The sequence below is a fragment of the Salvelinus namaycush genome, chromosome 1 (assembly GCF_016432855.1).
Source record: "Salvelinus namaycush isolate Seneca chromosome 1, SaNama_1.0, whole genome shotgun sequence".
NCBI lineage: Eukaryota > Metazoa > Chordata > Actinopteri > Salmoniformes > Salmonidae > Salvelinus > Salvelinus namaycush.
Genome location: NC_052307.1, coordinates 76,214,818 through 76,237,977, shown reverse-complemented (window position 1 = coordinate 76,237,977; position 23,160 = coordinate 76,214,818). Strand labels below are relative to the sequence as shown.

The window sequence follows — 23,160 nt, the reverse complement described above, 5'->3', positions numbered from 1 at the left end:
GCGGGGTATCATCACACCCACCCAGTATCATACAGATGTATCTTTCACAAGGTGCGTTGTTTTTCTCCGCTGAATTAATTGTACCCTCTAACTTGATTTGTGAATGGATAGCTATAACCTGGCATAAAATACCTATATACTCGGTCTACAATTAACATAATACTTTATAATTTACATGTGAATATTCACTTGAATGTGCAATCAACGGAAGCATGTCGTCAGACATCCAGATTGAAGTGTTCTAACTAGGCCCTAAAGCCAGCTGACATCTGGGCTGTTTGGTAGCAACCTACATATGTTTTCCCACTATTCTCCACTGCACAACCACCATTATGGTAGGCATATCTAGCTCAAAATATGCAGCCTGTTGAGAGGTTGGCAAATAGAAATTACATTTTAAAAAGTTCCAGTAAATTTTCCTTAAATTGGTTTTGCTTTATTCCATTACAGGCAGGGCAGTGAGAGGTGGCGGGGGTTAAATACATTCTCAATCTGGGACAGGAAGGGAAGAGTAGCAAACCAGGTAAACATGGACAAGACATCATTGAATGATTTATCGGTCAACATAGATTATTGTCAGAATTGAACAGAATTGATTACTCATTTTTCTGTCATAGATCTTTCTCACTAAATAGATTCATTTTTCCCCCCATACATTTGTACTTTTTCTATATATGTCAATATTGATATAGATTTGTAATATACCTGTTATCATAGTCATTTTCTATGTTATTCTATTTTCATTGAATCTTTTTTATAATAAAAAAACGAAAACAAAGACAGGAAACAAGACATCTGCATTTAAATAATGACAAATAAGACACTGCTGTACATGTCATGGTGAAAAGGGAATGTGGCATCTTCCTATGGTGGTGCTGATATAGCCTACACTGGGCCGTGACCCACTGCAGCAAAGCTATTTCACACTGGTTGTTCAACACTGTGCTGGCAAAGTAGAGACTGCTGTGAGAGCATGGATTTGTGTGGTGTCAAACTGTAATCTGGCCACAGAGTGAGGCCTGTTGAGTGATACCACAGCAAAGCCATTTCTAAAAGAGTACAGCTTCTATAGGTCACCACAGTGACCCCTTCAGAATGGCTGTATTGTATCAGAGGTCACTGTAATGACCCCACTTCCTATTATAGAGTCTGTCTCTCTGCCATCACCATGGCAGCTAATGGAGGCTGCTGAGGGGAGAATGGCTCATAATAATGTCTGGAACAGAGCGAATGGAATCAAACACATAGAAACCATGTGTTTGATACCATTCCACAAATTCCGCTCCAGCTATTACCACGAGCCATTACCCCAATGAAGGTGGCACCAATCTCCTGTGATGTTGACACCCAGTACTTTTTCACTTGGACAGAGATATCTTCCCAGAGATATACCCTTATTTTGAGAGTCGGCTGAAATTCACCAGCCTTACCCAGCAACTGAAAGCCGAACTCATAGAAAGCAAACCAAACTGTTACAAGAGTAATAATAAGGATAATAATACCACCAATAATAGTAAGAAACAACAGTAATAAATAATGTAGTATGTTTGATCCAACCAATACAACTGATATGAAATATGTTTGCCACATGTTTTAGTAAAATGTAGAGAAAGTGGGCACTACAACCTGTACAGTTCAACCTCAATATGCTTGATATGAACCAGTTTAAAGGGAACCAAAGACTTAGAAGTCATTGACATAATTGTGTACCTCAGCAAGACCCCTTTAAGAGGAACAATCTCCTACAGTGCATCTCATGTTTTTTTATAGCATAATTGGCTTGGTACAAACACTTGGAGAGAGACATGTTTTGGGAGATATGTGCCATGGCAGTGTTGTAGGGATAGCTTCCTCATCCTCTCCAGGGTGGTTTAACACAGTTTGAACGGGAATAGACTGATTGGCTATTAAAGGGAGCGATACCAAAATGTATCTTCTCCCTCTCAGAGTTAAACTTGAAACCTGTATCTTTGTTTTGTGAAAGTGTACATTTTGCAGTATTTCACAAACAAACAATATCACACTTTATAAATACATTTGGCAATACATTTTTGGGCAAATTGTGCATTTTAATGTGTGTGAGATGGTTCGTATGTTAGTAAGAGTTGCTGACTGACGAGTGATTTCTGTTAATAAAAATGAATACTACGTTCCTCATGCTATAAAAGACAACCAAAGACCAAAAACCACATTCTTAACATTTGTCACAATCACTGTTTTAAGACACATCAATACTCTATGATCTACACTCCTTCTCTTCCACACTGTCATTTCCTGATAGACCTGAGAAACAAACCATAACGTCTTCTCTCTCTCCTCTCTGTTGTTCAGCATCTGTCTCCGTTTTTTACTTTCCTGATATTAAAGATGAATAAGCTTTAGGCACTGATGAGGGAGGATGGTAAGTTAATTGTGGTCATGTGCCAATGAAAACCCCACCTAGTGTCTAACTCCTCCCTCCCCCTGCTCAGTTGTCTCCCATTTGATAAAGTCACGTCACTGCAGGGCTGTAATGCTACCATGTGTTGATGTGAGATAGTGTGTGTTGGAATGACAGTCAGTGGTGAGGCTATTCACCCCAAAGCAGAACAGGCCCCTGGCATGCAGACAGAGATTCAAATGTATTATTACAATAGTAGTGAAAATGCTTTACACAGCTTTTGACACCTGAAAATGGAACAATAGTTTTTCATCTCAGTCTTATTCATTATGGTCTGTCATGTCTTTGTAAGGTACTGTAACAGCATAGCAGATTGCATTCCATCACATGCATGTTCAGTGATACTTTAACATCAGATAGATGCAGCAACGGAATAAGGAAAGAGGAGAGAGAAAGAGTCATAAAGGGACTGAGTGGGCCACTATACCATAGACACCAGTGCGTTTTCTTCAGGGTAGGGACAGGGAGTGGAGGTTCGTAGTGAGTGAGTGGGAGGAGGTGCTCCGTCGGCGGGAGAGAGGTCATTGAGCTCACCAGAGGAAGAGAGAGGGAATGAGGGTGAGAGGGAGATGCCAGAGGAAGGGTCAGCAGATCCAGCAAAGGTACGCGGGGGCTTGGGGACCAGGTTAGGCTCCATTGTGGCCCGAGCCAGAAGCTGTGTATCGTCCCCCTTCTGTCCTTCCACTGGCCCCTCTCCCTGACCATATGACCCCCGACCGGACTCAGACTCCCCGTCAGACAACTCCAGAGGCGGTGAGCCACTGCCATCCAGCCTGAAGAGAGAGTCAAGGTACTGTGCAAACTCCAGCACTGCCTGACTAGGGTTGCCGTTGGACAGCTGGGCTGGAGGACTGGAGGGCTGTGACTCACCTGTCTCTGTTTCCCATCCTTCTGCCTCTACTCCATCCTCCTCCCCATGGCTGATCCGTGGGTTGAGGGGAGCATTAGGGGTGCTGCCTGGGCTGTAAATGTCAGGCATTTGATGGCAAGGGGCAGCACAAGGCAATTTTTGTGTGAAAGGCTGACCTATGACACTCTGGGCCAGTGGTGCTGGGGAGTGGTGGCTGCTATAGCGCGGGGTGGAAGGGGAGAGGCGCATGGGGTAGTCTGGGGTGGAGCCGGATCCCAGAGGAGTGAAGTAAGGTCCTGCCTCTCCCAGCTCGTGCTCTGGGGTGGCCTGGTAGAGGCAGTCAGCAGCCAGCAGCTCAGTGCGGGAGCTGAGAGAGGGGTTCTCCTCAGGGATAGGTGGATTCAGTTGGAAGGGAAGGCACCCCAGCATGGGCGAGCCCCTGAGTGCAGCTGAGGAACGTCGGGAGTCCAGGCTGTAGAGGGACTCGGCGTCTGACAGGCTCTCCATCACGGCCAAGGGTGCGTGGCGATCCCTCAGCTCCACGGTAAGGCGCTCCCTGGCCCCCTGCAGAACCACTGACACTGAGGGAGGGGGGCACTCTGCAAAGCCATCCAGTGATATCTCAGAGCGAGCACAGGAACTGAGGGAAAGAGGAGCGCAAAATAAAAGGGGGGAGATTAGAGAGGAGGGAGGGTGTGGTAACAGATTCACCAAATAGAGGGACATATGTTTTTTTTTATTTTTATTTTTTTATTTTTTATAAATGTGTCAGAGTAACAAGTGAAATTATTTAATGAAATCAAAATAGGATAGAATGAAGGCAGAAATGGTAAGGGGTCAAGTAAGAAAAAAGTAGAATACAGTAGGAATAATAAGATGGATGTGAGTAAGGGAGGTATTATAGAGAGTAGAGATGATAGAGGAGAGGGGTTGGAGCACAGAGGGGTAAGAGAGAGGGATAAAGGATTAAGGTTAGGGTTACACTTCACAAATCACTACCAGTAGACTAAACTACTTCTGTTCTACAGGGGCTAAACCAGAGGGGGGCGAGGGGGGAACTGTGCTACCATACGTTCCCACTGATCTGGAGTCAGACCAATGACTGTGGGTCAGAGTGAGGAGCGTGCATGGGAGAAAGGTACAGTGGCAGAGTTAATGCTGTCATGCTTTACTTATCTGAACACATAGAAGAACAAACTTTGAAGGACTAAGTACATTCTTGCAGACTCTTGCACATATCATACATTCAACGGCCAAAATAAAGGAAACGCCAACAAAGTGTCTTAATAGGGTGTAGGGCCACCACAAGCCAGAACAGCTTCAATGCACCGTGGTATAGATTCTACACGTGACTGGAACTCTATTGGAGGGATGCAACAATCAATTTCATGCTCATCCACCATTCAGTGGATAGGGGTATTGTCATCCTATGGGGGCAGAGCCATGGTAGCTGAAATGTAAAAAATAACAGCCTGCCCAGCATTTTTAGACATGACCCTAAGCATGATGGGATGTTAATTGCTTAATTGACTCAGGAACCACATGTGTGGAAGCACCTGCTTTCAGTATACTTTGTATCCTTCATTTACTCAAGTGTTTCCATTATTTGGGCAGTTACCTGTACACATGCATGAGATTTTGATTATACACAGTCAGTCATAAATGTTTCCAGTCTCTGCCCAGACCCTCCCAAAGCTCCACCCATATCCCAGTGGACTAACCGAACACTGCTGTTCCTGCGGTGTTGTGTGGTTGGGGTGGGTTGTTGGGAGGCAGGAGGCGGGGCGGCTGCCATGAAGATGGTCTCTGGGTTCAGGTCCACCTCGGTTGGGCTCACCATTACCTTAGCAGCTGAAAGCAGGGCTGTCTTCCCTTTGTTATAGTTCTCCAGCACCTGTCAATAACACGATAGGAGGAGCAGTCAATTTACTGCTACCAGCATTGTAGACATTATTGACTGATTTGGAGGCTCTGGAAGGACTGAAGGAGGGAGAGCAGTAACAGTGAACTAAGGTGATCAGTAAGGAGCGTTTAAGTGCTGTAGAACTGGAATTGCCTGTAATATGTAATTGACATCAGCAAGAACAATGGATTGACAGGTAGACTAGTACAGGAAAAAGTGAATGTTAAGATTATTGAAAACAAGGCATTGAGACGAGTCAACACTGTGTCAAGTGAAGGGAAAGATGAAGGTCAGAAACAGTAAGTCCATCCACCCTCATTTGTTTAAGCATGGTACTTGAATACTGAACAAACCTAGATAGCACAGGCAAACACCAAACCTGAGTAGAAACCAAAGTCATGCACTATACCCCTGGATACAAATCTTAGACTTTCACCTTACATGTTGCTGCACAAGTAGTCCATACAATGTAGGCCTACGCAGATGTATGTGTGGTGTGTACACCCTAAGTAGGTTAATCATCTAAACTGATGAAAAAGAAAAGGAGAGCAGAGAGCACAGACAACAGTTACTACACACTCATGGTAATCCCATCACCACACAGAGAGAGCACAGACAACAGTTACTACACATGGTAATCCCATCACCACACAGAGAGAGCACAGACAACAGTTACTACACACTCATGGTAATCCCATCACCACACAGAGAGAGCACAGACAACAGTTACTACACTCATGGTAATCACGTCACCACACAGGTAAATATGTTATTTGTCTTTAATGAGTTAAAATGAAAAATGAAAAAAAGCATTATTCAAAAACATACAATATCATTAATAAATATGAAAACATTTGGATCACATGCCATGCATTTTTTTAAACACATTGTGACATGGAATACAACATTTCAATATGAAAATGACAAATGGCTATAATGAAACATGAAAATAAATTATAATGGGAGTTAACATTGATGGTATTGGTATGAAAGCTATGTGTAACAGGAAGAGATGGACAGAGAGGGATGTGAGTAAAAACAGTCAGCTAATGATGGGTGTCAATCAGCTTATAAAAAACTAAATGAAGTACAGTACTTTTCTGGATATAACTATAGCACATACTGAGAACCAGGCGAAAGATCAATAAGGCAGGAAGCAGCATGACCTTAATATTTCCATAGCAACAACAATAGAAAAAGGCACATCCCCAACACCCCAGCAGCACCATAGGGGACATAATCAGAAACAAAGCCACCAAGATCAAATACTGTAAAACACATCAACCAGTAGGTGCATCTCCAACAGTGCTCAGAGTGCTCTCCCACAGCACAGAACAGTACCAGGGAAGAACTGTTCTGCCTCCATGACCAGTGCTTGATTTGGACTGAAATAGGTGCTGGCACTCATTTTGAGTGCTGGTACTGTTTACATTTAGGTGCTTGAGCTAGGAAAAGGAGCTCAAGCAGTAGAAAATGTGAGGTGCAGGTATTCAGCTCCTGCCCAAGTCAAGCACTGACCATGACTAATAGACCAGCACGTCCTCCCTCTTTGTAACGAACCCATTGAGATATATTATTAGGTCAATTTATCTTTTGACTAATTATATCAATGAATTGAGCATAAACGAGGGCTAGCTCAGTGCTCCATCATCTCACTAATATAAAGTGAACTGGTCTGAATGGTGGGAGGTTATTTCAGGCTAGTCAATCTGTACAAGTAGTCATCACTGTCAGGTAACAGGCTACTCTAATTTAAAACCAGACCATTTGAATCTATTTGATGTGACCACACGGTCTACAGTAGCCTGGTTGCCGGTCTGTTTGTGCCATCATGCCAACTGTGGGGGAATCAGAGGACTCAGAAAAGCTTAGCACATCCTCCTTACTCAGGACACCTTGAGCTGCCAATTTGTAACAGCAGGAGGCCACAAGGAATAATGAGGAGGGGGTTAGTGTTGGAGAAATGGGGGTAACCATGGAAAGCCCACTGCATCTAGAGAAAAGCGTGCATTAGTTAGTAAGTAGGTGGTTTCTCAATCTGAACAATTTGAAGCTAAAGCAAAGAGCAAGACAGGGTTTGTAAGACTGAAGAGGCAGAGGAGGAATGTGAGCTGGAAAGGAGAGGCAGAGACTAACGTTAAACCAGAAGATTTGGGATAGGTAGTGGGAGGGTGGTGGATGGTGTATTTGAAGAGTCTACTTGGGTAGATGAAGGGGTATTGGATAGTACAGGTTCAGAGGCGCTTGGTGGAAGGGTACACCTGTAAGAGGAGGGGGTCTGTCTGTCATGATTGTGGGGGAAAGGGTAGGTCTGTTTGGGGGGTACTTGATGCTTGAGGAAAAGAGTGGGTGTGACAGAGGTGTAGAGAACAAGTCCGTTTCCTGAGTAGAGGGGTCATTCGATAATTGGGAGACGGCGGGTTGGTCTATGTGGGAGACGGCGGGTTGGTCTATGTGGGAGACGGCGGGTTGGTCTATGTGGGAGACGGCGGGTTGGTCTATGTGGGAGACGGCGGGTTGGTCTATTTGGGGGGAGGTATTTGATGGTTCAGTGGGGGAAAGACTACCTATAAGAGGAGGGGTAGAGTGTGTTTGGGGAACAGATGGGGTATCTACAAGAGGGGTAGATGGCAGCTCTATTTTGGGGGTAGAGGGACAATCTGAAAGAGAACAGGGAGAGGAAATGTCTTTGTGGGTATCAGAATATGTATTTGAAAGAGGAGAGAAACAGTGTGGGTCTTTCTTGGTATCAGAAGAGCTATCTGAAAGAGGAGAGGTAGAGAGTGAGTCTTTGTGGGTGTTAGAGGAGGTATCTGAAAGCAGAGGTGTAGAGGGCAGCTCTGTTTCAGAGGTTATGACCACCACAGTGCTGGCTGGTTGGCCCTCATCCTCCATCGGCTCTGCACCTGCCTGCTCAGAACTGAGACCAAATGGTTCCAGTACCTGCAGAAACATCATAAGTATCACACAGACATACAAACACACCACTGCAGTTTCAATCACACAACACCATGCTTACACCAATACCCAACACACAGCAGACACACTCCAACACCAATGCAGTTCCATCAGAGTAACCTCAGTATAGCCTAAGCATGTAGTGCCTGTGGAGCAGCCCAGACAGAACATTCAGCACACCGTCAGTGAACAGCACCCTTCTCCAGCTACAGCACAAGAAAACATGAGGTTAGTTCTAACTATTCATTGAAAACATACAATTGTTAGGAAAGCTTTTACAGACAGAAACCCACAAACACATTCATACATACAGTTGAAGTTGGAAGTTTACATTACACTTAGGTTGGAGTCATTAAAACTCGTTTTTCAACCACTCCACAAATTTCTTGTTAACAAACAATAGTTTTGGCAAGTCGGATAGGACATCTACTTTGTGCATGACAAGTAATTTTTCCAACAATTGTTTACAGACAGATTATTTAACTGAGGTAGTCGCCTGCAATGCATTTCAATTAACAGGTGTGCCTTGTTAACAGTTAATTTGGGGAATTTCTTTCCTTCTTAATGCCTAGTTAAATGAAGGTTAAATAAAAAAATATATTTAAAAAATGCGTTTGAGCCAGTCAGTTGTGTTGGGACAAGGTAGGGGTGGTATACAGAAGATAGTCCTATATGGTAAAAGACCAAGTTTTTATTATGGCAAGAACAGCTCAAATAAGCAAAGATAAATGACAGTCCATCATTACTTTAAGACATGAAGGTCAATCAATCCGGGAAATTTCAAGAACTTTGATAGTTACTTCAAGTGCAGTCGCGAAAACCATCAAGCGCTTTGATGAACCTGGTTCTCATGAGTACCGCCACGGGAAAGGAAGACCCAGAGTTACCTCTGCCGCAGAGGATAAGTTCATTAGAGTTACCAGCCTCAAAATTTCCGCCCCAAATACAGTTGAAGTCGGAAGTTTACATACGCTTAGGTTGGAGTCATTAAAACTCGTTTTTCAACCTCTCCACAAATTTCTTGTTAAAACTATAGCTTTGGCAAGTCAGTTAGGACATCTACTTTGTGCAGGACAAGTCATTTTTCCAAAAATAGTTTACAGACAGATTATTTATTTTACATACACTAAGTTGACCATGCCTTTAAACAGCTTGGAAAATTCCAGAAAATTATGTCATGGCTTTAGAAGCTTCTGATAGGCTAGTTGACATAATTTGAGTCAATTGGAGGTGTACCTGTAGATGTATTTCAAGGCCTACCTTCAAACTCAGTGCCTCTTTGCTTTACATCATGGGAAAATCAAAAGAAATCAGCCAAGAGCTCAGAAAAAAAAACTGTAGACCTCCACAAGTCTGGTTCATCCTTGGAAGCAATTTCCAAACGCCTGAAGGTACCACGTTCATCTGTACAAACATTAGTACGCAAGTATAAACACCATGCTGTCACACCACTCAGGAAGGAGACACCTTCTGTCTCCTAGAGATGAACGTACTTTGTTGCGAAAAGTGCAAATCAATCACAGAACAACAGCAAAGGACCTTGTGAAGATGCTGGAGGAAACGGGTACAAAAATATCTATATCCACAGTCCTATATCGACATAACCTGAAAGGCCGCTCAGCAAGGAAGAAGCCACTGCTCCAAAACGGCCGTAAAAAAGTCAGACTACGGTTTGCGACTGCACACGGGGACAAAGATCGTACTTTTTGGAGAAACGTCCTCTGGTCTGATGAAACAAATATAGAACTGTTTGTCCATAATGACCATCGTTATGTTTGGAGGAAAAAGGGGGAGGCTTGCAAGCCGAAGAACAACATCCCAACCGTGAAGCATGGGGGTCGCATCATGGTGTGGGGGTGCTTTGCTGCAGGAGGGGCTGGTGCATTTCACAAAATAGATGGCATCATGAGGCAGAAAAATTATGTGGATATATTGAAGCAACATCTCAAGAGATCAGTCAGGAAGTTAAAGCTTGATCGCAAATGGGTCTTCCAAATTGACAATGACCCCAAGCATACTTCCAAAGTTGTGCAAAATGGCTTAAGGACAACAAAGTCAAGGTATTGGAGTGGCCATCACAAAGCCCTGACCTCAATCCTATAGAAAATGTGTGGGCAGAACTGAAAAAGCGTGTGAGCAAGGAGGCCTACAAACATGACTCAGTTACACCAGCACTGTCAGGAGGAAGGGGGTAAAATTCACCCAACTTATTGTGGGAAGCTTGTGGAAGGCTACCCAAAACGTTTGACCCAAATTAAATTTAAAGGCAATGCTACCAAATACTAATTGAGTGTATGTAAACTTCTGACCCACTGGGAATGTGATGAAAGAAATAAAAGCTGAAATAAATCATTGTCTCTATTATTATTATTCTGACATTTCACATTCTTAAAATAAAGTGGTGATCCTAACTGACCTAAGACAGGGCATTTTTACTAGGATTAAATGTCAGGAATTGTGAAAAACTGAGTTTAAATGTATTTGGCTAAGGTGTATGTATACTTCCGACTTCAACTGTAGACCATTCATCCAGTGTCATCACCTGCCAACTCAGTGTATGAATGAGGTTTGGTTAATTGATACTTCCCTCAGTGCATTTCACCAGCGCTCCGCTACCTTATTCTGCCACCTTCCCCAACAGAGCATCTGACCAGGACCCCTACTCTCATTTTATCTACAGGAAACCTCCACCCATCCCATCCAACACACAAAGGAAACCCAGAAAGACATGGACAGTGTATCTATTATATTCACAGACCTTGTTAAGTCCCTCCATCACCATGTGAGGCATGTGCTCGTTTAGCATGGCAGGGGAGATGATGACCTCGTTGAAAGACTTGTTATCCCCCCAGAGAGCTGAGTAGGTGGGCTCCTCCTGTCCACAGCTACACACAGAGAGGGGCATGCTAAATTATATACGCAGCAAAATGATGTATGCATGCACATTTATACCAAAAGTAATGTCTGCGTAAAGCCAGTCTTTTCACTAGTACAGTTTCTATCCAATTAGCATAAAACATGTCACACTAGATGTGTACTAAACTGATTGGTAGTATACACTGTCCTCACCCACTTGGACGAAAGGAATGCATGTGAGGATGCTGTTCATCAACTACAATACCGCTAAGCTCACCACAAAGCTCTCAGCCTTGGGACTGAACTCCTCCCTATGCAACTGGGTCCTGGACTTCCTGACGGGCTGCCCCCAGGTGGTGAAGGTAGGCAACATCACCTCCTTCACACTGATCCTTAACACGGGAGCCCCACAAGGGTGCGTCCTCAGTCCCCTACTGTACTCCCTGTATACCCACAACTGGGTGGCCTCACACAGTTCCAACTCCCTCATCAAGTTCACTGACGACACAACAGTATTAGGCCTTAGTCCCAAACATGACAAGACGGTCTACAGAGAGGAGGTAGGCATTCTTACGGCGTGGTGCCAGGTAAACAACCTCTCACTCAACGTCAGCAAAACAAAGGAGCTGATTGTGGACTTCAGGAGGAACCAGGCTGGGCACGCTCCCATCCTCATCAACAGGGCTGCCCTGGAGACGGTCCAAAAAAAAAGTTCATCGGCATAAACATCTCCAAGGAATTGAAATGGTCAAACCACACGGACACCGTGGTGAAGAAGCTTCAGCGCATAAGACGGCGGGAAGGATAATTGGTATAGATCAAGAATCAGCCACCAACCTGCACACAAAAACTCATCCTCCTAAAAGTTGAAAGCATTTTACAGGACACTGCTCATCCCCTTCACTCAAAACAGATAGATATGGGGACTCTTTCATTCCAACAGCCATCAGGCTGTATAATAGATAGTCTGTTGGTCCCTCCAGTATACAGCATATTGCACTTTCACTTTAAACGTGTAGCTATAGCACTTTGAATTAATTATTTTGTGTAGTTTCTGTAAAGTATTTTTAAGCACATGACCAAACAAATTTCCCCCTGGTGGGATAATAAAGTTGATCTTAATCTCTGAAGGAGGCACGACAGCAACTCTGCAACCTCAAGAGGCTGAAAAAATGTGGCCTGTCCCCGAGGGCCCTCAGTGTTCTACAGGAGCACCATCGAGAGCATACTGTTGGGCTGCATCACAGCCTGGTACGACAACTCTGCCGCCGCTGACCGCAAGGCTCTACAGAGGGTGGTACCCTCAGCCGAACGCACCATCGTGTGCACACTGCCTGCCCTCCAGGACACCAACACAAGGTGTCGCAGGAAGGCCAAGAAGATCATCATGGACCTCAGCCACCCGAGCCACGGCCTGTTCTCCCTGATTTCAACACTCAATATAGGAGCATCATGGCAAAAACTGACAGACTGGCCAATAGCTTCCAACCCCAGATCATCAGGCTGCTGAGTAGCCACCAATAGGCTGCTTGCTACCTGCTCCCCCTGTCCCTCTCCTGCCCCCAGACTCACTTCACTTCTCTTTGACCTGCATTGTTGGTCAGAGGATTCCACAGTACCCTGAAATTACATCTGTGACCCTGTCAATGTGACTAATAAACTTTCTTGTGCCATCATTGTAATGCCAGGGCTCTTACCATGTCTCTGAGGGGTGGTTGTGGACCACGTGGATGACCTTGCCCGGGGGGTAGAGAGGGGTGGAGGCTGACAGGGCGATGCTGAGATCACTGGGGTGCAGCCAGAGACGGGTGCTGGGGGGCACAGGGGCTGTCTGGGGCTGGGGGCCGTCGTCCACAGGCAGCTCGGACTTAGGAATGCACTTAGTTCCCCCTGCAATGATCCTCCACTGGCAGGGAGATATCAGCAGTTACAACCTATACTGATAGCGGTTAGTGCACAGTGTTGATGCTTCCTTTCTGTAGAATATACAGAGTTTGATCACACACACACAGTTTGCTATCTAATTAGAAAGACATGCGCTACCTTTGGCTTGTCGCTCTTCTGTAAGACTTCCAGCAGGTGGCGCCGAAACCCCTCCAACTGAGAGAGACCAATCCTATGAGAGACAAACAGGAGAGAAATGAGTACAGCTGTACATCATGACATACGATACTTGAAATGGGTGGGGTTTCTACATAGATGACATACCTTGGGACAAGGTCCTTTCCCAAAACGACAGAGGTGACAAACTCTTTGGAGTACTCCATGGCATCCTCACTGTAGAAACAAAACGATGAGGAGAGTCAAATCAAATGTTATTGGTCACACACACATATTTAGCAGATGTTACTGCGGGTGTAGCAAAATGCTTGTCAGAGACACAAAAAGAGAAAGAGGATGTGAAAAAAGGAAGAGCGGGCCAGAAAAACTAAGTGTTTGTCTAGTAAGAGTGTGATGTGTACTCTTTCCCTCCGTCACCACTGAAACTGTTGCTGCTGAATTTCCAGCCAGACGTTTTCCACACACACAAATCACGAGTCTGATCTCATTCCAGCTAAATAATTCAACATCTCTCCACAGCAAACGTCGATGTGTAGAGGCATCAAGGCCCGCAATGAGTTGCCCTTCGATAAAAAGCACCCAAAATAGACAGCGGTGTCATAAAAGGGATTGGGATCTAATCAATATCAATAGATGAGATCAGAGACAAACAGGCTAGATCACGAGTCACGACTGACAAATATGAAGAAAAAAGATCTCAGCACAGAAAACACTGGTGTATACAGAGATGATGCTTCTGAGTTCCCTGCTTTATAATCTAGAAACTGGAGGACTTGACAAAAGGCCTCTACCTCATCTGATCAGCACAGATAATCTAGAACCAGTTCGAACCACAAATGACCTTCTCAGAACAGCACTGGACTGGCAGAGCACTGGAACATGTCATATGTTTACACAACCTCTTTCACCATGATTTACATTGCAAATCCAGTTATAGGGGACTGGCTGCTTTAGAGGTTATTTAGCTTTGCCACAAGGCAAAAAGAAACAAGCCCCATAATAGAGCCTAATATCTACTGAAAGACACAAGCCCCATAATAGAGCTTAATATCTACTGAAAGGCACAAGCCCAATAGAGCCTAATATCTACTGAAAGAAACAAGCCCCATAATAGAGCTTAATATCTACTGAAAGACACAAGCCCCATAATAGAGCTTAATATCTACTGAAAGACACAAGCCCCATAATAGAGCCTAATATCTACTGAAAGACACAAGCCCCATAATAGAGCCTAATATCTACTGAAAGCCACAAGCCCCATAATAGAGCTTAATATCTACTGAAAGCCACAAGCCCCATAAGAGCTTAATATCTACTGAAAGCCACAAGCCCCATAATAGAGCCTAATATCTACTGAAAGACACAAGCCCCATAATAGAGCCTAATATCTACTGAAAGAAACAAGCCCCATAATAGAGCCTAATATCTACTGAAAGAAACAAGCCCCACAATAGAGCCTAATATCTACTGAAAGAAACAAGCCCCATAATAGAGCCTAATATCTACTGAAAGAAACAAGCCCCACAATAGAGCCTAATATCTACTGAAAGAAACAAGCCCCATAATAGAGCCTAATATCTACTGAAAGAAACAAGCCCCACAATAGAGCCTAATATCTACTGAAAGAAACAAGCCCCATAATAGAGCCTAATATCTACTGAAAGAAACAAGCCCCACAATAGAGCCTAATATCTACTGAAAGAAACAAGCCCCATAATAGAGCCTAATATCTACTGAAAGAAACAAGCCCCACAATAGAGCCTAATATCTACTGAAAGAAACAAGCCCCATAATAGAGCCTAATATCTACTGAAAGACACACATGGACATGTTACACAGTGATCTTATGACTGTTGAAGGCGAGACGTTTCAGTGTGCGTGTTTAGTGTACTATTGGTAATTTAGTTCCCAATGCAATTCCAGCCTATACAAGCAATGGGATATGGATGTCTGATGCAAAGTTCTCTTGATCCGAGTAGGTCTTGGTGCTTTCTGTCTTGTTGCAATAGCTACAAGCAATGGGCCGAGCAACTACATCTACCATATAGTTTGATGACATGATGAAGGCCATAGTTACCTCAGAAGGCCACCTGGTGGAGAGTAGGAGTAGCACTGCAGTGTGGGGTACTGGGGGCGGAGCAGGAAGGACAGAATGGCTGCAGTACCGGCACCAAGGGAGTGTCCCACTATCACCAGCCCGTAGTGCATGGTTCCCTTACCCTGAGAAAAACATTCGGATTAGACTTGTATACACGCACACACACACTCTTCTAATGCTCTGTTCCTATGAAAGTGTTAGTTATGCAAACCTATTACATTTCAACCAATATACACAAATCCTTTCTACCACACAGATATATTCACATATTCATCACTCATGTACCAAATCTCTTCCAAAGGCTTGTGACAAGATCATTTCCTGCTCCAGTTTCTTCTTAATGTACTCTGCTGAGTAAACCATCCCCTGAGAGAGGAAGAGAAGGAGGGAGGGAAAAGGGGAGAGAGAGAGAGAGAGAGAGGCAGACTAACATTCATTTTTTCTTCGCTTCAGCATCTTTATTAAATAATTTTAATATCCACTCATTTTACATCTATAAATCATTCCACTTTTGAGAAGTGAAATGGCCCCTGTGCTTTGGGAGCACATTGGACCAATATCTCTTGGGGATGGTTTGTAACAAAGGGTGAAGAGACACCCAAAAGGAACCTCTGATTTGACTAGGTCTGGCTGGGTGAATGCATTCTTACCTTGTGGCCCAGCCAGTTTCCGTGCTGCTCCTCCACTGGCAGACGCTCAGAGTCCCCTGTGAGATCAGTCAGGGCATCCTAACACACACACACACACACACACACACACGTTATGATACTACTACATGCACTTAAAGAGATTCTCTGGTACTTTTGTAAACTTTTTTGCGACTAGTTCTGAAAGTAGCACTCACGAGCCAAAAGTGGTCCCTGAAAACTGCATACTACTTCACATGTGCAGATATGTGCGCCATATCATTGCTCTCGGTCTCCCGGCAACCTCATTGGATTACACTGGGCAGGCCTATGCTAGCTGTCACTCAGCGGCAGGAAGCCTAGCGGTTAGAGCGTTGGGACAGTAACCGAAAGGTTGCTTGTTCGAATCCCCGAGTTGGCAACGTGGAAAAATCTGCCGTTCTGCCCTTGATCAAGGCAGATGTCGATTAAGGCAGCCGCACGGCACCTCTCTGATTCAGTTATTGGGTTAAATACGAAGACACATTTCGGATGAATGAATTCAGTTGTGCCACTGACTAGGTATCCCTTTTCAAATGCGAGGGACTGAACTCATTGGCCAGAACTCAAATTGCTAGGGGGCTGGGCCACATTGGGGGAAATGTAGAGAAAATGGCACGGCACAGCTTGAAGGAAACAGTCACTTTCAAACTAGGGATTTCGTGGCCAATTGAGGTAAAACAGTAATTCTGCTCATAGATTATGCATATATGAACTACACATTGACACATCTAGACCAAATCGGGAGGTTTAAAAAATACTTTCTTAGTTGCCAGAGAATGTCTTTATTGGTGGAGGTGATAACAAAAGATGAAAGACAGGAGAGACAGAGTATGTGTGTGTGAGAGAGAAAATGTGCTCCATTTCCTCAAGTAAAGAAAAAACTATTTTGATGTGAGAAAAATAACCGTGACATTTTAAATAGATGGGTTGACACATATTCGAGGCGAGTTCTGAATACTGCTAGCAAGTGCAAGACATTTTCTTTCTGCTCCAGTTAAATAATATTCTCCTTTCCTTGGACACTGTTAAAGAAAAGTTACCTCATAAATCGTGCTACGGAGTATAGTGATTTTACAGTACTTGAGCAAAATTGAGCCCAGAGAATGTTCAGCCAACAAGAGAGGGTGTGGGAGTTCAGTTGAAGATGGAGACTTCATGGGAATTTGATGTCATAGAACTGCGAGGAATTTAACTTCACTGAAAGTCGTTGTACTGCTTAACATTGTATTGTGCTCCATGATTGACTGACATGGACTTTGGTGACTATCTGGTCATTCACTTGTGAGTCATTGTCTGCATCCCAAATAGCACCTTTTGGCCTATATAGTGGACTGTGTAGGTTGTTGCAGTCTTTTTGGGAGATGCCATCACCCTCTCTCTTATTTTAAACACTACATGCACAACTTTCGACCAGAAGCTCTTGTCAAAAAGTGTTGCAATATATAGGGAATAGGTTGCCATTTGGAACACAACCATGGTCGTTTGATGACTCTCTGGTCAGTCACTTGTGAGTCATTAGTTTGTCACTGTGTCTTACTTTGGGGGACAGGGTTCCTCGAATGCTGATGACAACTTTCTTTTTCCCATGATCCACAGCCACAAAGAAAGGTGTCTCGTAAACCTATGAAGGGGAGAGAGAGAATAGTGAGAGGTAGCAGCTAAATCTATTTATTTTGGTAACACACATCAATCAAAGGCATCGCAGAAGAAACAGCCAAGGACTATAATGATGTCTTCCATCATGGAGTGTCCTGGCCTAACTCCCTCTGTGATGCGAGTCTGCAGAGTCCAGACCCTCCACTCTTCTGCTATCTAGCCTGCATGGTGTGGTTTAATGGATGGAAAGTCAGACTTGGCCCAGTTAACAGAGAAGTCTGCTTTACAAATCAGTCAGTGTGTTTTGAGTGCTCTCTTTCTCGCTACGGCAACATCCCTCTGCGAACAGGAAATAATTAACAGGTGGAATATTTTGGATGTGATTTGGATAGTATTTGTCCAGCCAGACGATTGGCAGTGTGATTTACTTCCCTTGCTACAGAGCAATGCAAGGTGTTATATTACATGCAAGGTGTTATATTACATGCAAGGTGTTATATTACATATATTGTTGAGGGAACTAAGTGCAATATATCATCAAGAAGTCATTTCGAGAAACAATTCCAAGGAGAGTGATACAGCAAATTTTTGACTGACAGACAATATGACAAATCATACACCTGTTCATCTGTACTTTGCAAATTGCTTCTACTAACACTGCATGTTGTATCTTCTGTATTCTACTCATGCCTGGTAATTGTCCAGACTGTCACCCTTCCATTTGGTACTCACCGCGTCGTGCCAGGATGTGTAGACAACGTGGACCTGCTTCAGCTCTCTGTCCAGGAAGTGGCGGCGGATAGCCAGGACGTTACAGCCACAACAGTTATCCTCTTCCACTGTCACTGTCTGGGAGAGCCTAGAGCCAGACCCTGATGTACAGCTGAGAGAGGAGGAGAAGGGGAGAGAGAGAGACAGAGAGGGGAAAATGGAGAGAGGAAGAGAGAGAAAGGGGAGAGATGGAGAGAGATTACTACAATAGATCCTTAAATTGAGTGTGCGAGTCTAAAACACAAACATATCTGTGTGATTCAGTGTATTTAGGTCTTTGTATCACTAGTCAAGTGGTTAGTGCGTGGGTCAGTGTTTTGTCTGAACAGTGGAGTGGAACACGCTGTGTGTCAGTGCTCCATTGTTTACCCACTGTGTCAGAGAGTAGGGTCTGACCAGAGTGTTATTGTCCCAGTGGAATACCACGTTGTCAATACAGATGAATGTGAAACCGGTGTAAGTGCATGGGATGGGAGGGAGGCAGGCAGACTTACTGGCAGGAGCTGGCCAGGCGGCACAGCCCACAGGCAGGCTTCCTTATCAGGTACATGGGCCAGCCGTACGCTGCCAGGGCAAACAGCATGTAGTAACACACCTCCTTGTACATGCCCATCTCCGTCTGAGGGACACACACACAATGTTAAAAATACATCCAAAACAGAGACAGAGGCTACACCGCTGCCTTAGAGGTTCAATATAAAACCACAAACACACACTCACCGAGTTCTTAAGGTCCAGGTATTTGGTGTTGCGAGTTACAGGCATTCCAGATAAGAAAGCTAAAATGTCATTGTTGGCCTGAAGGAGAAAAACAACAATTTCACACACTAATAAGACTGTCAAACACAAACAGGCCCTCCAACTCTGTTAGCATTTTACCTGTAACGTTTCCCCCCCATCCCTCTCTCTTTCTCTCTCCACACTGGTCCCCATCCCATGTTACCTGGTCCAGGATGGCACCTCTGCTGGACCTCTGTCTCTGGCGAAGCAGCACCAGGCCAGCTATGATGTCACTAGGCACAATGTCCAGATCTCTGAAGAACTCTGCAAACAGGCTGGCCACCTCAGAATACGCATCCTAACGGGAGAGGAGAGATAGAGGTTGAACCATGTATAACCACAAGAACAGATCCTAACCACAACCATTGCTTCTCACTGAATAGATTGTATCATACAGGAAGTTGGGTGATGGATAGAGGAACAAGAATTCTATTTCCCTCACAGACTGTGTGTCCTGGGCTCGGGTGCAGCACATGAAGAACTTCAGTCTCCTGCTCCAGCTGCTGGCTTGGCCCTCCTCTAGCCTGTGTCTGAGGAAGGGAGGCACAGCAGGATGGTTACCTTAGTGTGCTGGGAAGGACAGAGTTGGGCAGAGAGGGTAGTAGTGTGTAGGGCAGAAGGTAGTAGTGTGTAGGGAAGAGGGTACCAACCTGAGGGTTTAGAGATGGTAGTGTGTAGGGCAGATCGTACCAACCTAAGGGTGTACAGGCGGTAGTATGCAGGGAAGAGGGTACCAACCTGAGGGTGTAGGTGGTGAGGTTGCGTTGGCGTCGCCGGGTGGCTTTCAGTTTAACAAATGTGCGTCCCGTGGGGTCAAAGGTACACATGAGCGTGAAGAACACGCTGAAGATCACCAGCCAATTGCACACCACAATCCCTGGGGTGAGACGGGATAGTTTTGATATATTGTGATCTTCATAACGAACCACGCAATGGTGTAAGAAAAGCAAAACATGCCCATGGGCATTTCTACTCCATTACTTTGTTTTACAAGTCCGTCCTTGTTCTCTTTGAAGATTACACTAGTCTACAACATATTTACTCTAGTGATTGCTGCTCCCTCGTACTCCCTCTCTAACTCACCCAAAGCAAGGTTCTTGGCAGTGACATCAGAGCACGGTTGGTAGTATTGGAAAAGCCAGGCGATCCCCACCACTGCATATACCAACTCCACCAACAAAATGGCTGAAAGAGAGAAAGCAGGGAGGGAAGAGAAACAACATTACTCAATATTGTGAAATTAGACAGGATACTTCAGAAAGTATTCAGACACCTCAACTTTTTCCACATTTTGTTACGTTACAGGCTTATTCTAAAATGGATTTAAAAATAAATAAATCCTCAGCAATCAACACACAATACCCCATAAAACAGGTTTAGAAATGTTAGCGTCATTTTTGCAAAAAAACGAAATACCTTATTTACTGTTAGGTTCTTATTTTTCAGAGTAAATAACTCACGGACACTAGAAGCTTTAACCAAGTTTAATCATTCCCAAAGGTTCTGTACAGCTGTAATCAGACAGCAAAACATTTCTCACATCACAGTTTATATACATCCTACTTAAGACACTCCCTCTCTCCATCCTTAGTTTATGCCCAAGAGAAAGAAGGTATCCAGATACTAACCCTGATTACTCCCTTAAGGGGAACTGACCTCACCCCTCACCTCAACCCCTCCTTCACCTAATCCACAGATATCCATCTTCCCTATATCAACACATCGCTCTCCTCTCCTCCATCAAACACATTCCAAAGCCTTCTGGGTTGCTACAGATTCTTTCTATTCAAGGCTTCGTCTCTATCATTTATTTAATATCTCAATGTTCAAAGTTTAGCCGATTCCAACATTACATAAGTATTCAGAACCTTTGCTATGAGACTCGAAATTGAGCACAGCTGCATCCTGTTTCCATTGATCATCCTTGAGATGTTTCTACAACTTGATTGGAGTCCACCTGTGGTAAATTCAATTGATTGGACATGATTTGGAAAAGGCACACACCTGTCTATATACGGTCCCATAGTGCATGTCAGAGCAAAAAACAAGACATGAGGTCGAAGGACATGAGCTCCGAGACAGGATTGTGTCAAGGCACAGATCTGGGGAAGAATATCAAATAATCTCTGCAGCATTGAAGGTCCAAAAACACAGTGGCCTCCATCATTCTTAAATGGCAGAAGTTTGGAACCCCCAAGACACTCCCTAGAGCTGTCCGTCCGGCCAAACTGAACAATCGGGGGAGAAGGGCCTTAGTCAAGGAGGTGACTAAGAACCCAATGTTCACTCCTCTGTGGAGATGAGAGAACCATCCAGAAGGACAACCATCTCTGCAGCACTCCATCAATCAGGCATTTATGGTAGAGTGGCCAGATGGAAGCCACTCCTCAGTAAAAGGCACATGACAGCCCGCTTGGAGTTTGACAAAAGGCACCTAAAGACTCTCAAACCATGAGAAGCAACATTATTTTTCACCTGAATGCCAAGCGTCACTTCTGGAGGAAACCTGGCACCATCCCTACGGTGAAGCATGGTGGTGGCAGCATCATGCTGTGGGAATGTTTTTCAGCGGCAGGGAGTGGGAAACTAGTCAGGATCGAGGCAAAGACGAACAGAGCAAAGTACAGAGAGATCCTTGATGAAAACCTGCTCCAGAGCACTCAGGACCTCAGACTGGGGCGAAGGTTCACCTTCCAACAGGACAACGGCCCTAAGCTCACAGCCAAGACAAAGCAGGAGTGGATTCGGGACAAGTCTCAATGTCCTTGAGTGGCCCAGCCAGAGCCCGGACTTGAACCCGATCGAACTTCTCTGAAGAGACCCGAAAATAGCTGTGCAGCAACGCTCCCCATCCAACCTGATAGAGCTTGAGAGGATCTGCAGGGAATGGGAGAAACTCCCCAAATAAAGATGTGCCAAGCTTGTAGAGTCATACCCAAGAAGGCTTGATGCCATGGTAATTGCCAAAGGTGCTTCAACAAAGTACTGAGTAAAGGGTCTGAATACTTATATAAATGTAATATTTTCATTTAGAATTTTTTATAAATTAGCAAACATTTCTAAAAACTGTTTTTGCTTTGTCATTATGAGGGGAAAAAAACAATTTATTCAGTTTAAGGAAAAGACTAACATAATAAAATGTGGAAAAGTCAAGGGGTCTGAATACTTTCTGATGGCACTGTATGTTAAGCGTGACTATATATATATATATATATATATATATATATATATATATATAGTGTGTCTGTGATAACATGCTGGTGTGTCTTACCTAGTCGTATGTAGATGACATACTGCACAGCTTCTCTGGGCTGTGTGTAGAGGATGCTGCCTCTCATACTCAGCCATATGATGGCGCTCTCACAGATCAGGCAGCTGACCAAGATGCCCAGGTACCCCCGGCCATGGTCCACCAGGGTGACCGAGCAGGACTGGTCCGAGCCATAGGGCAGGCTGAACAGAACCACAGACAGAACCACCAGCCTGGCAGGGGAGGGGGAGGGAGGGGGATGGTCACAGATGACACACCCATGGTTCAGACAACATTTTGGGGGGTAAATTTTCCATCTCATATACAGCTTCATACTTTTAGCTTGGTGAGGGGACCAGACAGACAGACACAGGAACATACACTCACAGAGAGAAACATCCAAACGCAGTACTCACCAGATGCAGTGCAGTAGAAAGAGGAAGAGGGCGGGCAGCACTAGGTCATCACTACCAACTGACCAGCGCCGCCGAAACATCACCATACCAGGCATCACTGCCCTGTGAGGGAGAGAGGAAGAAAACAGCACATTACGACACAAATCTTTACAACCTCGAACAAAAGAGCGCTTAAAATAGTGGTTTAACACACACCCTTGGTTTTAATAAATCCTGCCCACAGTACCCAGCATCGCTGCCCTCGGAGAAAGCAAGAGAGGACGAGAAATAAAAAAAGCAATGTCCACATCATGTTGTGATCAAAAGGCCAGACCCTCTTTCCCCACTGACCAGCTTTCATAATAGCCAAGACTTCCTCAAAGCTCTGCTGCATCAGTCAGACTATAGCAGAACTATCAGTACGCTCTGTTTCTCCTCACAATGAAACTCTCCAGATGGAAAGAGAGGTGAAATGGAAATATGGAGGGAAAGAGTGTGAGAGGGGGAGGGAGAGAGACAGTGGGATAATGGCTA

At 44.5% G+C, this 23,160-nt stretch overlaps 1 protein-coding gene across 1 annotated transcript; it reads right to left on the bottom strand.

Moving 5' to 3' along the window:
- Positions 1-422: 422 nt before the first annotated feature.
- Positions 423-22,742, bottom strand: LOC120056868 (diacylglycerol lipase-alpha-like). The gene is given in 19 exon segments (XM_039005127.1): positions 423-3,930; positions 5,012-5,184; positions 10,910-11,057; positions 12,705-12,913; positions 13,051-13,123; positions 13,216-13,284; positions 15,146-15,288; positions 15,452-15,532; positions 15,817-15,894; positions 17,372-17,455; positions 18,163-18,289; positions 18,666-18,820; positions 18,922-18,999; positions 19,145-19,279; positions 19,424-19,511; positions 19,720-19,858; positions 20,065-20,166; positions 22,253-22,464; positions 22,648-22,742. Coding segments are annotated over 19 exon segments (3,258 nt in total). The 3' UTR covers positions 423-2,861.
- Between the last annotated feature and the right edge of the window lie 418 nt (positions 22,743-23,160).